Below are 18729 nucleotides of genomic sequence, written 5' to 3' on the forward strand. Positions count from 1 at the left end.
AAGTCAAGGGTTAAGATCCCCTTACCGGTCATCTTTAAAAAAAAAAAAAAAAAAAACTGCAGGAGTTCCACCACACGACCAGCCCTACAAGAAATCCTCAAGGGACTTCTGCATCTGGAACCCCCAAAATGATGATCACCACCATGAATACATGAGAAAGAATAAAATCTACAGGTAGAACAAATATGCAAATGAAAAAGAGAAAGAAACTATATTTCACCACCTCAAAAAAACCAGGAAACACCAAAGACAAAAAATAAAAGGGGAAGAAAGTTACAAAAGATATTTAAAATAACCATACAAAAATCAATAAAATGCCAGGAGTAAGACAATACCTGTCAATATGTCTGTAAATGTAAATGGACTGAATTCCCCACTCAAAAAACATAGACTGGCTGAATGGATTAATAAAGTAGACCCAACTATATGCTGTCTACAAGAAACTCACCTCACCTATAAAGACTCACACAGACTAATAGTAAGGGGATGGAAAAAGATATACCACACAAATGGAAACCAAAATGAGCAGGAATAGCTATTCTAATATTGGATAAAATAGACTTTAAATCAAAAACTATAAAAAGAGACAAGGAAGGGCCGGCCCGGTGGCGCACTGGATAGTACGCCGCTTGGGAAGCGCGGTGGCGCTCCCGCCCGAGGGTTCGGATCCCACATACAGACCGGTTCCCGCTCACTGGCTGAGCGAGGCGCGGGAGCAACACCGAGGGTTGCAATCCCGTTGCCGGTCCCCGGTCCGGTACGGGGGCAACACTGAGGGTTGCGATCCGTTGCCGGACACGGAAAAAGACAAAAGAAAAAAAAAAAAAAAAAAAAAGAGAGAGAGACAAGGAGGGTCATTATATAATGATAAAAGATCTATCCAGCAAGAGAATATAACAATCATAAATATATACACACCCATCATCAGAGCACCCAGATATATAAAGCAAACACTACTAGACTATAGAGAGAGAAAGGGGACCTCAAAATGGCTCTCTCAGCATTGGACAGATCACTTAGGCAACAAATCAACAGAGAAACACAGGATTTAAACTATACCTTAGACCAGCTGGACTTGGCAGACATCTACAGATCATTTCATCCAATAGATACAGAATATACATTCTTCTTATCAACTCTATGAACATTCTCCAGGACAGACAACATGAAAGGTCACTAATTAAGTCCAACAAATTTTAAAAAACTGAAATCATTTCAAGTATCTTTTCAGACCACAAAGGATTAAAATTAAAGATTACTAACAAGCAAAATTGTGAAAACCATACAAATATGTGGAAATTAAACAACATGCTCCTGAAAAACCTATGTATCAAAGAAGAAATTAAACAGGAAATCAAAAAATTTCTTGAAACTAATGGAATAGACACATCATACCAAAACCTATGGGACACTGCAAAAGCAGCACTATGAGGGAAGTTTATTACAATAAATGCTTATATCAAAAGAACAGAAAAAAATCAAAATAAACCACCTAACAATACACTTCAAAGAACTAGAAAAACAAGAACAATCCAACCCCCAAATCAGAAGACAGAAAGAAATAATTAAGATCAGAGCAGAACTAAATGAAACAGAGACCAGATAAACCATTAGCCAGATTAACTAAAAAAAGGAGAGGAGACATTATAACTCAGACCACAGAAATTACAAATAATCACTAGAGACTATTATGAACAACTATATGCCAAGAAATTTGAAAACCTGAAGGAAATGGATAAATTTATGGATACATACAAACTACCAAGACAGAAACAAGAAGAAACAGAAAACCTGAACAAAGCAATAATGAACAATGAGATTGAAGCAGTAATCAACAGTCTCCCAACAAAGAAAAGCCCAGGAGTGGATGGCTTTACTCCTGAATTCTACCCAACATTTAAAGAGGAATTAGTACCAATTCTTTCCAAACTATTCCAAAAAATTGAAACAGAAGCCATTGTTCCAAACTCATTCTATGAGGCTAGCATCACCCTGATACCAAACTCAGACAAAGATACAACAAAAAAATAAAACTACAGGACAATATCCTTGATAAACATGGATGTAAAAATCCTAAACAAAATATTAGCAAACAGAATATAATAGAAGATCAAAAAGATTATACATCATGATCAAGTGAGATTCATCCCAGGGATGCAAGGTTGGTTCAACATATGCAAATTGATAAATGTAATCCACCACACATCAACAAAATCAAGGACAAAAGCCATATGATCATCTGAATAGAAGTAGAAAAAGCACTTGACAAAATTCAACATCCCTTTATGATAAAGACTCTCAGCAAATTAGTTGTAGAAGGAAAATATTTCAAAACAATAAAAGCCATATACGAAAAACCCACCACCAACACCATCCTGAATGGGAAAAAGCTGAAAGCTTTTCCCTTAAGAACAGGAACAAGGATACCCACTATTACCACTCCTCTTTAACACAAGTATTGGAAGTACTAGCCAGAGCAATCAGGCAAGAGAATGAATAAAGGGCATCCAAACTGGAAAGGACAAAGTCAGAGTGTCCCTGTTTGCAGATGCCATGACCCTACATATAGAAAAACCTAATGACTCTATCAAAATACACTTAGACGGGCCGGCCCGGTGGCGCACTCGGTAGAGGGCGGCGCTTGGGAGTGCGGCGGCGCTCCGGCCGAGGGTTCGGATCCCATATAGAGACCGGTCCACTCACTGGTTGAGTGCGGTGCGGGAGCGACACCGAGGGTTGCGATCCTGTTGCCGGTTGCGGTACGGGCGCGACACCGAGGATTGTGATCCCGTTACCGGTCACGACAAAAGACAAAAAGGTAAAAAAAATACTCTTAGACCTGATAAACAAATTCAGTAAAGTTCCACAATACAAAGTCAATACACAAAATCAGTAGCATTTTTATAATCCAACAACAAACTAGCAGAAAAAGAAATCAAGAAAGCAAGCCTATTTACAATAGCTACCAAAAATATAAAATACCTAGGAACAAATTTAACTAAAGGGGTAAAAGATCTCTACAATGAGAACTGCAAAACACTGCTGAAAGAAATTAAAGAGGACACCAAAAGATGGAAAGACATTCCATATTCATGGATTGGAAGAATTAATGTGAAAATGTCCATAGTGCCCAAAGTAATCTACAGATTCAATGCAATCCCCACCAAAGTACCAATGACATTCTTCACAGAAATGGAAAAAAAATCCTAACATTCATGAAACAAAAGACCAAAGAGCCAAAGCAATTCAGAGCAAAAAAAATAAATAAAGCCAGAGGCATTACATTACCTGACTTTAAATTATACTACAAAGCCATAGTACCAAAACAGCTTGGTACTGGCATAAAAACAGACACACAGACTGATGGAACACAACAGAGAACCCAGAAATCAACCCACATACTTACAGCCAACTGATCTTCAACAAAGGCACCAAGGACATACATTGGGGAAAGAACAGTCTCTTCAGCAAATGGCACTGGGAAAACTGGGTATCCATGTGTAGTAGAATAAAACTAGGCACCTCTATCTTGCCTAGAGTTAAACTGGCTATTACTAAAAAGACACAGAATAATAAATGCTGATGAGGATGTGGAGAAAGGGGAACCCTACTACACTGTTGGTGGGACTATAAGTTAGTAAAGCCATTATGGAAAACAGTATGCGGGTTTCTCAAACAACTACAGATAGAGCTGCCTTCTGATTCAGCAATTCCACTCTGGGTATATACCTAAAGGAATGGAAATCATCATGTCAAAGGGATATCTATACTCCCATGTTTACAATAGCCAAGTTACAGAACCAAGCTAAATGTCCATCAATAGATGACTGGATAAGAATAATGTGGTATATATACACAATGGAATGCTACTCAGCCATAAAAAAGAATAAAATTCTGTCATTTTCAGCAACATGGATGAGCTTGGAGAAAATTATGTTAAGTGAAATAAGCCAGGCACAGGAAGAGAAATACCGCATGTCCTCACTCATAAGTAGGAGCTAAAAAAAATAAAGAAAGAAAAGAATAAACAATCACAATAACACGTTTACCTTTCAGAAGGAGAGAACAGAGCTCTGGTTACTAGAGGTGGGAAAGTGAGGAGAATTAGCAAGAAATTGGTTAATGGACACTAAGAATGATTATGTTTTATAATGATGAATATGATGACTATCCTGATTCAATCATCACATATTATACAAAAGTAGTGATAGTCAACTCTGTACCCCACAAATATGTAAAATCAATTATGTTTCGAGAAAAAAAAGGAATTTTCAATTTTGTTAGCATGATAAGCCCTTATATTTCAGAGAAGCATATTAAAGTATTTACAGTGGGCTGGCCGATTAGCTCAGTTGGTTAGAGCATGGTGTTGATGACACCAAGGTCAAAGGTTCGGATACCCTTACTGGCCAGCTGCCAAACAATCAATCAATAAAACGTTTAGAGAGGAAATGTGTCTATAATTTACTTTAAAATACTTCAGCAAAAAGATAAAAGATGCAAACATGGTAAAATGTTAAAAATTGTTAAATCTAAGTGATGGGTATATACTATGAATCTTCTGTATGTTTGAAAAATTTTAAAGTAAAATGCAAAAATAAACACAATCCCTTCTTTCACCCCACATCTTTCCCCATCTATAGTCTCTTTCTCTCTGATTAACTTCTTGAAAGAGCTGTCCACCCTTGTCTTTAGTTCCTCCTTACCTCCCATCCATTCTGTACCTCACGCCACTCTGAATTTTGCCCTCCTAACTCTTCCATGAAACTGTTCTAAGATCATCCATGACCCCTGAGTGCTTAAATCTGACAGATGCTTCTCAGCCTCTCTCAGCTGAACCCTCTGTGCACAGGACACTATGGTCCAGGGTCTTTCCTGACTGATGCTCTTCTCGTGGCTTCTGAGATGCCATGTTCTCCTGTTTTTCATCATTCCACTCTGTCCCTGCTTTTTCTACTCTTTGGCCAAGTCTTCCTCATCTGTGGGCCCGTTACTGATGGGATTTGCTCATGGCCTTCACCTAGGTAGGCCCTCTGATCTTGTCTTTCTACACTGTTTGTAGGCTACCTCATCCACCCCTTCGGTTTCCATTTCTATCTGTATCCCAATAACTCCCAACCTGATTATTCCCAGTCAACAACCTTTCTTTTGAGTTTCACATCCACATAGGATTCAATAGTTTAATGTGGCTTCTCTGCCAAATGTAATCTCCACCAAGGTAGCACTGTGTCTATTTTGTTCAGCGTAAAATTCCTGGCACTTAGCAGGACTAGCATGTAAAAAGAACTTAATAAATAACTATTGAATAAATAAATGAATGGAGCAAATTAAAGATACAACCCAAGATAGTTCTTACAGATGCTTACTCTCTCTGCTATCTTTATAATTAATACCATGATTCTGACACCCCCAGGTGTTCAAAATATGAAAATTGTGGATTTTAAGAGCAGAAAAAGATCCAGTATGATTTATGATGAAAGAGAAGCCCATGATGGCCATGATAAACGAAGAACATTACACAAGAAAAAAGCAGGACAAAAGATGGTAAATGTCAGCCATGAAAGGAGAAAAAGGGGGTACCGCAAAATAATTGTCTAAGGATGTTAATCTTATAAAAGCCGCTGTCACATGGGGTTAACTTGGGGGTGAATTTGGAAACAGGCACAGCTTACGTGTTTTAGAGCTCTTCCCACATTATGTAAACTGCAGCACTGTTTGCTTTCTCATTCTCTGCACATTAGGCCGAAAAAGAGGTAGAGAAGACTCGTGACCGTAGTAGTATCGATGAGCCACTAAACAGGAGTCAAGTTGGATGATTTATGCAGAATTCACACTTAAAATTCTTCCCAATTCCCAAAGTTCAGGCAAACTTACAAAACTGATAAATGACAATCTCTTTAAACCGCAGGATCACGAGGACCGCAATTGGAGGGTATCTGCCTCTCATCTGCCTCACCCCATCCCTATCCTCATCCCTGAATGGGAGGGGTCCTTGGGCATAATGCTGCTTAGATGTGATGCCACAGGGGTCCTCCATATAAAAAGGGAGAAATTTGCTGCTTTTAAGATACCCCGTTCTGAAGAATATGAAAATGAGGGAGGAGGGACTCAAGCAGAAGAAAGATGAAACCAAGACCCTGGGGAGAGGGATGGAGGGAGGGAGAAGGGGGTGAGGGAGGGAGGCTTCCTGGAGCACCTGATGTGGTCCTAAGAGCTCCCTGAGGAGTGCGTTACAAATGCATGATGGGATCTCCCAATTTCACAGAATCACTGTAAAATATTTTCCAAAAATGAATAATGCTGCCTATGTCTCTCTGTGTATTTGTTTACAAAGTGAGGTAATATTTTTGTGAATATAAAAGAAACACTAAAAAATTGTTTCTACCTTAAGTTTCCCTTGGGATCACAATGGTGAGCACTTTCCCTTCAAGAACTTACACATCACAGACAAATTAATACAACGACTTGTGAATGAATGCTTTAAAAATAACAAGAGGGGTACTAGGAGCACCACAACGTCATGCTTTTCTTTAATAACCTACTATGTGGTGTGAGCATCCACTTCTTATAATAGTTAAAACTACACTCAGCGTCTATTAACTTCTTTTTAACATTGTTGATTCAATCACAAGAGAATCTAAGGAATTTTTACTTCCAGACAATAAAAAATGAAAAAGTAAGGATTTAATCCTTAGGGACACACTTTAAGAGAGGTCCAGATACTTCTTTCACCTTCCACCACTGTCTTGACGCAGCTACGAGGCAATCGTAGCCCGCTGGCAGAGGCCCTGATCCATACAGGTGTTTCCCATCTGCTAAATGAACGTCTCAGTTTACAGACACAACAGGTGCCTGCCCTAATGCGGCCTGGCAGGCTCCTTTCAGAAGCCAGCTGAGTGTGCTGACTCCTGTCCGTGGCCATTCTGAGGTCCCAAGGGAGACACTGCCGCCAATGCACCAAACATTTAGTGATCCTGGCCATTTTGTGCTTGGCTCAGAAATGGCGAGCCCACAGCTGACAAGGGAGACTATTCTTTCATGAGCGCACAAGGCAGCATCCGGACAATACTGGAGAGAGTTCCTTTCAGTGGCGCCTGGGACGCGGCCTCTTCCCCAGGCTCTCCTCTCTGGGACACAATGCCAGACTGTTGTTTCCACCTTTCTGGGCTGTCCGGGACCCCTGCAGCCAAGCTCCTCTCTCACATCAAATGAGAAGCTGTCTGGCCCCGTTGTGGGTGTGCGGGCGGCTTCAGATGCAAAGACATTGAGCTTACATCTCAATAGGTGCTAAATATTTACTCCCAAATTTTTGAAAAGGGAACTTGATTATCGTCAATTTGTATTATACTTACTATCAGTGGCTGGATCAATCACGGTTATTCTTTAGGCCAGCATCCATATTCTCACTGTCAAACTTGCTGCAGTACCTACATTTGCATTTTAAAATACTGTCTTTATTAAGGCCTGTTCACTTTTGCATTTTCATGGCTGGGCGCTTCATGTCACCTCCTCCTGTTATTTATCATGGAGTGGCTTCTGTTTTTTCTAAGAGTGCTCTCAGAAACATTTATATTTGCCAGTAATGTTTTGTCTGTAACGTGCGTTTCCAACACTAACAGTTTTTACTTTTTTCTGTTTTCTTTTAAAAAAATCTACTTATAAATGATGTCAGGGGTGTCATCAAGACAGGCAAATACACCCTATTCCCAAGTCTCCCTTAGGTCTCTGGCCATACCGCCCTGAAAGCCCCCAATCTTGTCTAAGTCTCCCTTAGAACTTTTTCCTAAATAACTGTGGGCTTGTTAGAACTGTAATGCAAGGATGAACTGACGTCGTGGAATCAGGCTTTCAAAAACATAAAATGTCAACAGCCACAAGACCTCAGTTTCCTTTGCTGTTAGGCACTCACCAAGAATAACAAGTATTATGAATCCTCGATTTGTTGCTCTTCTCATGCAAAATGAAATGCCATTAAAAGATTCACAGCTGACTGAAGGTTTCGCCAGAGAGGGTTCTAAGTGATGTACTGCACCGATAAATATTTATATTTCCCCATGATAGTGTGAACCTGGGCTCTAGCTTTCGGAAATTGCTGTTATTATCATGTTTCACTCATTTTTTTAGAGGCTTGAAGTGACAATTTAATATAGCATCAAATTAATACTTCAATGTAAAGTCTTGTTTCATTAAATGTTTTTGAAAGGTTAAATTATCTGTAATCCTTATTGTACCTCTGGCTATGTTTACAGATCACTCCAACAACATCCTTTACATAAAAGAAAGAGAGAGAAAGACAAACCAGCCTGAAATTATGGATTGCTTTGTTTTAGAATGAACAAATAAATAAACAATCCAACTTTCCTTGAAATAATGTCTTGGTTTTGGGATAATGGTCTATAAGTGTTAATATAATTTATTTTGATTTCAAATAGATTCGAAGTTAAAAAAGAACATAAGGATGACCACATTTAAGCTAATATAAAAACACAACTTTACTGCTTTTAAGCTTAATAAAATCAGGTTTAAAAGGACCAAACAATTCTCTGTAGTGTTTACAAAAATTCTTAGTACTGAGATAACACAGAACACATGCAAATGCAAACACCGATGCTCCTGATTCCATTTGTTACACCCTGTAATAAAGACCTGTAAATAACACCACCATTAACAACAAAATAATTTTGTAGAAAATATGATAAACTACTTTATCATAATCCAGATGGATGATATAGCTAGGGAATTTACCCAGAACTGAGCACAGTGTTTGGAGATGGAAAATAGGAAGGAGAAGTTAAAGACAGGGAGGCCAGGATGCGCACCTAAATAAATAGCTAGCTGTTAGAGAGAACAGAGGAGTGGGTGATGGTTAAAGAGGAAAGGGCTACAGAATTTCCAGAAACTGGAGAAAAACCGCTGCATGAAAAGCCTGCTGATGAGTGCACTGGGCAGCTCCATCTAGTCCCAGGGAACAAATGGCTGAGGACACTTGGGGGCAGAGGGCCACAGATGATCCCATCAGCAAGCTACAGGGCATTCCTTGGGCCTCAGCAACCCAGAGATGGCAAACTCCTTCCCGACGTAAGCAAGAAGTGTATCTGCAGCTTCTGCTGGCAGCAGAGGTCTGACGGGAGCTTGCTTTTCATCTCATAGTCTCATGGTGCTACTCACAGGACGTAAAATTTAAACTACTTTTCAAATTTCAATTGACCATCTCTCCAGGAAATGAACAAAAAAGCCAAACAGCAGATTCAGAAGAGTGCTCAGATGTTCTAGAACACAGGCACTGCCCTGTCACTCACACAAAGGCTCATTGGCATCACCTGGGAGCCTGTTAGAAATGTGTCATCTCAGTCCCCAACAAATCCACCAAGTCAGAACCTTCATTTCCATGGGATTCTAGGGCCTGTCTACAAGGAAGGTCCGAGAAGCACTGATGTAACATACGTTTTCTCTTTCAGCGCCATAAACCTCCCTCCTCTTTTTTATTTTTTCTTTTCTTTTATGGTGCCTACTTTGTCAGGTAAATCTGCTTATGCCCTATCCTTCGAACAGTAACACCAACGCCACTGTCCTTTAGGGAGGATAAACAGATGTGCTCTACCTAAGCAGGCTCCAAAAAAGTCAAGTGTTCATCCTGAAATCCTTTACTGAAATTGAGGAACTAACAAGCTTACTTAACAGGGAGTTTGGATTTTGGGGCATGTTGGGAAAATATAGGAAAATGGTCAGAGCCCCTCAAATGTTCAGAATCTTGCCGAGCATCTGATGTGAATATGCACGTGTGCCCAGATTTTCATTGGTTATTGTCTAATGTAATTGTGCATGTGCACCAGGGTGTCCTGGGTTATGGATTTAAGCATAAAGGATGAGTGGCTCTGATCCACGGTGGCCCCCCACCCCTGGGGGGCACCAGGGGGAGGCTGCTACTGCTGCTGGAGCTACCAGTGTCCCCAGGACCCTCCGAGAGGCCACCACTGCTGCTGCTGCTGACTGAGCTCATGTCGTCTCCTGACAGCTCTTGGAATCTTTCCCAATTACGTGGCACGGACCTGCATGTGAGCGGTCTGGTGACCCAGTCTGTACAAGGGGTTTGAAGGGTCTGAGACCTAGCTCTGACAATATAAATGGAAACTTAGTATAACTAAAATAATGAAGCATTTTGGCTTTAGTTATGATTTGCCCTACTTTACAGGGCATAACTTCTGGATTCAGCTAAAGTTACTATCAATTTATCGATTCAGTCACTTTGAAATAAAAACCAAACAAATATAAACCCTGTATTTCAAAAGCTTGAAATAAGATATTCTTAATGATATTTTCATGAGGTATTTCTTGATTATCTACACTGTAACTTCCCTAAAGTTACACTGCCAGTTCAGTAAAACTTCTAAAATTTTACTGACAATGCCACTTAATTTTAATTAAAGCTGAAGCTACAAAATACCAAAACTCCCAATGAATTCAGGTCAGTGAGAAAAAAAATCAGTCAATTTGGAAGAAATAAGATATTCAAGTAGGTTCTTAACTGTTTTTTTTTTTCCTTTTGACATTGTTTTCTTTTGACATTTTTAGCTAATCATTTATAAGACCCAAGTTTCTTATAAGCTAACAGAAACTAAGAAAAGAATATTTATACCAAAACATTATTTTCCCAACTATAAGAGAAAAACTAAATGAAGAAAGAGAGACTTATAAAAGTTCACTATGATTAATAAGAATTTTCCATTGGTCTGAGAGATGATGCTGTCCTTTCTTAGCACAAAGTGGAAATTAGGGCAGGATTTGGGCAGCAAAGGAAGGATAGGGCAAGATACTGGAACTTAGAGAAAAAAACCTAACTCCTTATGGTTCAAATCTTCGTAATTCTGCATCAGTGCCACACTCTACCAGAAACCAGGCAGGCCCCCTAGGGGATTGGAGAGTTAAAAGACTGAACACCACATCAGAATGATTTCAACACTGGGATGTAGGAAACCGAATGCACTGGTATTTAATTATCTTGTTCAATCACTCATATGGCACATCTTATATATACCAGACAATGTTCTGAGCATGTTATAAATATTAATTCACCTCTAATTAGCATAATAACTGAAGGAAGGAGGTACTATTACCCAAATTTTATAGACCAAGAAGTAAGTGTCAAGAGGTTAGGTACCTTGCCCAAAGTTGGGGGCAGAGCTGGGATTTGAAGGCAGCTGGCTGGCTCTGAGTGCCTGCTCCAAACCCCTTGCCACACCACATTGCTGGTAAGGTCGGTTTGTCAGAGAATTAATCCCAGGAAGAACTTATTCAAATCGCTAGCAATGATCCACTTCTCCAGAGGCTGGTCTTGTGGTAATTTTAACCCTCTAGAATATAGGTGCAACTGTGGATGTATTTCATTAAAACAAGAAACAACAAAGGAAAAGAAAAGAGAAGACAAGGGCTATCAAGTAACCAAAGCTGCCAGAAAGTCCATCCAGCTCCTTCCACAGAACAGACCTCTCTGAGAGTCTGTCTCATCTATTGAAGTGCAATTGAACAAGCTTAATTACTTATCCAGGCTTGGGCAGTTCAGAAGCGTGGCAAATTGAAGGAAAAAGCAACAAAAAGTGAGAAGAAACTGAAGAATTGGCAGTCACCACTGAAGCAGGAGAGAGAAAATTTGTAAAGCTAGACATAAACCTGAAAGTAGGCCAGGCCTACTTAAGTTGGAATAAAGGCTAGACATACAGCTCAAATGCCTCTGGGCATCTCAGCACAGAATGAGAGGGTGTCAAAGCTTGAGAGGACCTCCCCGAGAGTGCAGATGGGAGGCCTGTGTCTGGTCACATGGAATCACACAAGGACAGTGCTCACCACCATGTAATAGTCACCAAAACCTTGTCTGAAAGTGGTGTATGACAAGAGCAGCCTCAAGGACATTCAAATCAAAACCAGACTGTCAGAGGGCAAGGAGCCAGCGTGTCCTGTGTCCTCTCTCTGTAGGACTGCATTTACTAAATGTAAATTGTACATCGGTGTGGTTTCAGCAGCCTATACTGATGATTTTTTTAAAAAGTTCTATGACACTCTTGGGTGTTCCGTGGCTTGTTGCAAGGATGCTGTTGATTGGGTCAGGTGTCCTGTGTCCTCTCTGTGGGAAACTATAGAGACAACTCTGTCAGATCTTAGTACCAAGAACGGTTACATTTCTCCTTAGCGACAGATTCATTTGTATCTTCAGGCACAGCAGCTGTGCAACTGCCTGACCTAGGTTGTCCTTTTCATTTTGGCTGCTAGGAAGCTAGGGTCAAAGTAGCAAGCTGTCTGGCTATGACAAGGCTACTACTAAGGCCTGGAATTCTCACAGTACCAATTGTCTAGCTCTTAGTCCTGTTTGTGATGCCAGTTGTAAAGCTAGGACCATGCCAGTTGTTGGGCTCTTTTACCTGCTGGTAATCCTGCACCGACTGGGCCGATTGTTGAGCTAAGGCTGGGTCTGGAGCTCCCAGGCTCAAGTCCATTCACAGACTGGGTCACAAACCCTTCAAATGCCAGGCTGGGTCACCAGACCCCACACATGCCAGGATGGCTCACCAGACCTCTTCTCACAGGTCTATAAGCTAGGTAACCGGCCACACGGTCCTTGGAGGCTGCAGGTCTGGAAAAACATGGCTGTACAGGGTGGGTGCCCGAGGCAGTAAAAACCAGTCAAAGTGGCGCCACCTTGCAGGTGCACTTACTCCACCCACACACAATGTTTACGGAACCACCCTGAACTGGCTCCAAGGCGAGGGGAGCCTGACTAAATTATTCTATTTTCCCAACACAAGCATACTGGTCATCATGGCTTGAATTTTTAGGCTCATTCCAGGTTCCTTTTATGCCTTAATCTTTTCCCTGCCTTTTCTATCTTACTTTATTCTACACTGTATTTTGAACTTCCTTGAAAGCCACCTTAAATCTCTTCTGGAGTAAGGTCAAGAGTAAATACATGAATAAATGAATAAATAAGTGAAACATAGTTGGGGAAACTGAGTTCAGAGATTGCCTAAGTAACGGATGCATAACAGGCTAGGATCTATGTCTCCTGACTTCAGCTTAGTGTTCTTCGAATACATTGTATTAATAATGGTGATTCTCAGTCATTAAGACCCTTTAAATTATATTCTGTTTCTAAGAAGAAAGAAAAATATAGATGTTGGATAAATGAGGCTTTTGTGAATAAAGAACACACCAAGGAAATAATTTTGTAAGAGTGGGATGAAAGGAAATCTTTAGCACTGTTAAAGCTCCTGGAGTGTGTCAATAGACTTATTTTGATCCCAAATGTATTTTATGTAACACTGAGGATATGTCAAATTCACATGTTAGGTTACAGTAACAACCCCAGAGAAAATGTTTCAAATTGTGATTTCTATAAAGTAAAAGGATTCTGAACTCAAAGTTGTCACCAAGAAGTTGATACTTGAATTGTGTATCACATTTTTATTAGAATGGTGCCATAGCCATTTATTAAAATAATATGTTCTCATCAGTCATGAGATATCACTTTGTTTCAAATGTTCTGAGACAACTGAAAGGAAGAACAAAAAGAATGCATAAGTACAACATCAAATTCCAGAGGGGGAAAAATGAAAAAGTAGACAGTTTAAAAGGTGAAGAGTTAAAAGCTGCATCCTGTAATTCAATTTATTCAGAAGCTAGAGCCTTAGTGTCTTCACCCTCACAGGCACTATCCTGGCACTTTAAAATTTCCTTTATAATAGGCAATACCATAAGCACTGTAGAACAAATTTCAAAAGGAATAGATGTTATAAAATATTTATTAGATGTTAAATGAATTTAGAGGCTGACTAATGGTTTTAGAAAACAAATTAGAGGCAGTACCAAGTTTCTAGAAACAAAATGTAGCTCAAAGATTTTTATAGACTTCACTGCGAGCAAAATGCAATTGATCACATTTGCAAAGACTGGAAGATTAAGCAACTGCCAAGAGATACTCCATGATATTACAGCATGACCACAAAGTAATGCTTTTAAACAGATATCTCAGAACGCACAAATCCAAAGAGTGCTGCCTTCAAAACAGACTCTATATAAACAAGTTTATAAACACTTTAATAAATGTGATTAATTAAACTTTTTGAGAATCCTTTTATTAATGTAGCCAGGGCCCACAGCACTTTATTTTCAATATCCTCAGTGATAGCCAATCCTTACCTTTGAGAGGGATCTGGAGCTATTTAGGTAAAAAATAAAGAATGGCTCTGCTATGGCCTGAATGTTTGTGTACCCCAAAATTCATAAGTCAAAACCCTATCTTCCAAAAGCCCCAATTGAAGATGTGGCCTTTGGGAGATAATTAGTTCATTAGAGTGGAGGCCTCATGATGGGACTTGTGCCCTTTCCAGATAAGACAGGAGAGAGCTTTGCCCACCTTCCCCCTGCCATGTAAGGACACAGCAAGAAGGTGGCTAGCCATCTGCAGACCAGGAAGAGAGCCCTCACCAGCTCCCAAGCATGCTGGCATCCTGATCTTGGACTTTCAGCCTCTGTTACAGTGAGAAACAATTTCTGTTGTTTAAGCCATCCAGTCTATGGTGTTTTGTTCTGACAGTCCAAGCAGACTAAGACAGCCAGTAAAAGCAACAGTGTGTGTGTGTGTGTGTGTGTGTGTGTGTGTGTGTGTGTTTCAAACACCAGTTCTGAAGATGATTTCTGTGATGTTGCAACAGTCATACTCATGCCATAAGACTGCAATTTCTCAGGATGACTTAGTTGTTGTCGGTTACCGTCATACGACAGATATTATATCTTGATGATAATTATGCCATCAGCACCACCACCTCCACCACATATTGAGTGCCTAGTGTGTGCAGACACTGTGCTAAGTATCAGATATACATTTTCCCATTTAATCTCTAGGACTCCATAGCTTGGTATTGTTATTACCCCCATTGAGGCTTCCAAGTCCAGAAGTCACATGGTTGGTAAGTGACAGGGCTGGGATTTGAACCCAGGACTGTCTGATATAGAACCTGGTGCTCTTACTGCTCCACAGTGAGTGAAGCCTCTTACAACTTGAGATAGGACCATGAACATGTGCTCTACCAGGCAAACTTGTGCTGGGCTTTTTTCCTTGAGAGAAGGACAGCTGTTTCCAAAGATGGTTCATTTCATCCCCAGGCAACTACTCAGGGACCATGCTTAGGGATGAAAAGGCGGCAGCAAATAGACGAACACTCACCTGAAACCAGAGAATTTTCTCGCAGTAGAATGTGAGTGGGAGTGAGTTTTTCTGGAGTGGGACAGAAAGAGACCACTAAGAGCAGGGTGGGGATTTGGAGGTATAAATGGTTAAATACGCAGAGGTCAGTACCTCACTTCTGGCACAGGCAAAATCTTCTGAAAAGTTGCCAAATCTTAAGCAAAGTGATTTTAAAATCAGAGTGGTGATCATTGAAACTATTATACAGCAAGGTATTTATATTAGAACTGTTACATAAACAACTCATGATCTTTACAGTATAAGCGTTCCTACATGTGAACTGTCAGTAATCTGGGCACAGTAGTTCTGGACAACCAGGCTAGAGGAGATTTTTATGTCAAATGTGTTCTCATGGTTTCCTAACTACATATTAATACCTCTGGTCTTGATGATAATTAGCCATTAATGTTAACCTTCTCAGAGTTTCAAATAAAGACAAAGAAAACTTACCTGGTGGTATTTCTTCAGGATGTTGTGCATTTCAGCCACATCTTCACTGGTGATGGTCTTGATGACGTATCTCTTGTCATAGGAAGTGTGAAAGCGAGCTCCACTGCGTGCCTGGGAGTCGTTGGGAAGGGGCGCACTTCTGGTCAAGGAATTCTTCCCGGATGGAGAAAGAGGGGAGGAGAAAAGAGAACTGGGTAAACGTGTAGCTTCCTGATTCCCACATAATTTGTCATCATCATAAATCTTCAAAAACATTTGTGTTTGGAATAAATTGATAAGTAGGATGACAATGTTTTATATTCATCGTAACTCAAACTGCAAATCTTTCAAATGAAATGAAAACAGCTTGGGTAGGTAGTGTGGTTCCAGTGTCCTTAAAGTAGGCTAATGTCTAGGATTATAATCTAAGTTACTTTATTTGCCTTGCTCTTTTCAGAGCTGAATGAGAGCTCAAATTCTCTTCTCAATAAAATTAGGCTCCAATCACAAGAGAAAATTTTATAGTCGCTGAGTACACCCGTACATAACAGGTATGGTGCCCAGCATTTCGCACAGAGTATTTTCCCCAATTCTGATAATATCCCCATGCAATAATTACTATCACTGTCACCATCGTGTTATAGATGAGATGGGGATAAGAGAGGTTTAGTAACTGGGCAGAGGCCACCAAGCTAGTAGGGGAAGAGTTAGAATTCCAATTCCATGTGGCTAGCCCAGAACCTGAGTTCTCAACTAGTAAGGTACTCAACTAGTAAACTCCTCAACTAGTAAACTATGCTGTCCACGGTACACCGTGGGAGGAGGAGATGGGGAACGGGGAAAGTGTATTCTGGAACAGCTCCTCGAATTCTGATGGGGTTCATTCTCCACCCTTCTTCAGCCGTTTTTGAGAATGATGGATCTTCCAGGGGGTGGACAGGAGGGGCTCTGAGTAGGGCTCTTCAGGCATCATTGCATTCCCATATCTGGTTCATGCTATCGACACCCTAGCTTAGTAAGCCGACCCTCTCCTCTCACACGTGACTCTTCCCTCCTTAGAGCCTCCAGGAAGCCTCTGTCCCTTCCCAAACCTTCTGATACTGGTCATCCAGACTCACGAGATTAGCAAACCCCTGGCACCTGAGGAAGTGTGGCCTTCATTCCTGCTAACTGTGCTCCTGAGAACTGAGCGCTCCCTGCCTGGCTCCCTGCACTGTGTGTGTGGGATTCAAAGGCAAAAACGCTTTCTGTCTTCAGCTTCCTGTCTCAAACTGGGCACTCAAAGCCCCAACGGACCAAACAAACCCTCTCTAGTTAAGGGAACACAGATGTCTTGAGAGGCAGGGTGACATCTCTGCCACATGGATTTTCAATGAGTCCCTTTCTGTCTAGCACATATATTGAAGTCTTCGCATCCTTTCTTCTTTTCTAGATGAAATCCAAATGACTGAACCACACAAGGCAAAATCAAACCACAGTGGTGCAATAGCTCATGGAGGCCCCGTGCTTAAAGACGGAGCAAACCTGAGCTCATCCTCTTTTCCCAGGATGGACCTGGCGCAGCTGCAGCGGATTGTTACATTGTAAGACAGCACATCTTGATCCGCATGTGAGCAGCACACCTGCCACGTGCAAAGCCAAGAGTGCCAATTACCTGCATTTGCTTTCCTTGGCTTATTAGAGAATTTGAGAGAAGAAAAAAAAAAAAAAAAAAAAAAAGAATGTAACTCCCAATGACTCTAAATAGCAGAGTTTGGCAATGTTAAATTATTCTTAAGATAACTGAGGTTCATTAGATAGATCGAGAATCATGAAAGTGATTTTCAGGATGAAAATGGCTGTATTAACAAGAGTTTAATTCACACATTTTTTCTTCTCAAAAAATGAAAACAAAAAACTCCTTTACATTACTTCCTACTTAGAATAAAAAGGAGGGAAATAAAAGTCAACATCCCCTTTTGAGGTTTTTAAATGCAAACAAAAGAAAGCAATTATTGCTCTTTGTTAATGGTCTTACTTTTTCCTTCAAAATATTAACGTGCAAAAGGGTATTTATTCCAAATAAAACAGGAACTGTAGGAATTGTAAGATTGCAAATTATCTTTGGGCACAAAATGAAAGCAGGAACAATCAATTTTATGAAATCAGGTGGAACAGACTGTAAATTCTGTCAAACTGACAATACATGCAAAATAACTTTTTGGGGGGTGGGGAACAGTAAAGGATAATTGTATTCAGCAAAGGATTGAATTACAGCAGCACCAGTTGCCTAAATCATTTTTTCATGTGTATTAGAAAGGAAAGTATATCCTCTCTTGGGCCAGTGGAGTAGAATAAAATGGAAAGCTGCATCGTCAGTGCTTCCCAGACTTAATGAGCAACCAAAGGGCCAGGGATTGTGTTAAAATGCAGATTCTGATCCAGTAGGTCTGGAGTGGGGCATTTTAAGAAGTAGATGATACCGGTAGAGCTGGTCTGCAGACCAAATGTGAGAACTGAGAGTCTACTGAATTGTGGATATAACATGTTTTGTCTGGCACATAATGCGTAGCCTAGTGTATTAAATGTATTATAATTACAGACTTATTTGCATTAATGCTCTTCGTGCTATAGTCTCTCCAACTCTACTTTGGTTAAAATGGGAAACTTCATAGTTAAAAATGATAATTTATGGCATTCACTGTATGAATTGATTAAAGAAATGTTTAATGATACTGACTATGCACAAAGCAACCTATGGGTTTATGAAGGGCTAGAAATGCACGATTTATATAAGAACTCAGCTCAGATGCTACCTCCTCCCAAGTTCTCTACCTTTCCCTTTAATGTTAAAGACATCGTTATAATCACTTTCTATGGACTCCACATTAGGATATTGGCCATGTCTTAATTCTGGGATATAAAACCTTACAAATTCTAATCCTGACTGTCTCAACTCACTTTTTTAATAGTCACATGAGTAGTCCCACCCTATAATACCTACTTCTAGTATATGAAAGAATTTTTTAAGGCTCTTGGTTCTTCAAATAATTAGTGACATTAGGAATACTTTGTCAAAATTTAGA

The 18729-nt window shown here is 40.2% G+C and overlaps 1 protein-coding gene across 2 annotated transcripts in view; it reads right to left on the bottom strand.

Moving 5' to 3' along the window:
• PIP4K2A (phosphatidylinositol-5-phosphate 4-kinase, type II, alpha) overlaps positions 1 to 18729 on the bottom strand; it is a 75996-nt gene that overhangs the window by 42948 nt on the left and 14319 nt on the right. For both annotated transcript variants that reach the window (XM_008571334.1, XM_008571333.1), the window contains exon 3: positions 15686 to 15838. In XM_008571334.1, the coding sequence (XP_008569556.1) occupies positions 15686 to 15838 (153 nt within the window). The remainder of the gene's footprint in view (positions 1 to 15685; positions 15839 to 18729) is intronic.

Source organism: Galeopterus variegatus, unplaced genomic scaffold, assembly GCF_000696425.1.
Source record: "Galeopterus variegatus unplaced genomic scaffold, G_variegatus-3.0.2 Scaffold681, whole genome shotgun sequence".
Lineage (NCBI taxonomy): Eukaryota > Metazoa > Chordata > Mammalia > Dermoptera > Cynocephalidae > Galeopterus > Galeopterus variegatus.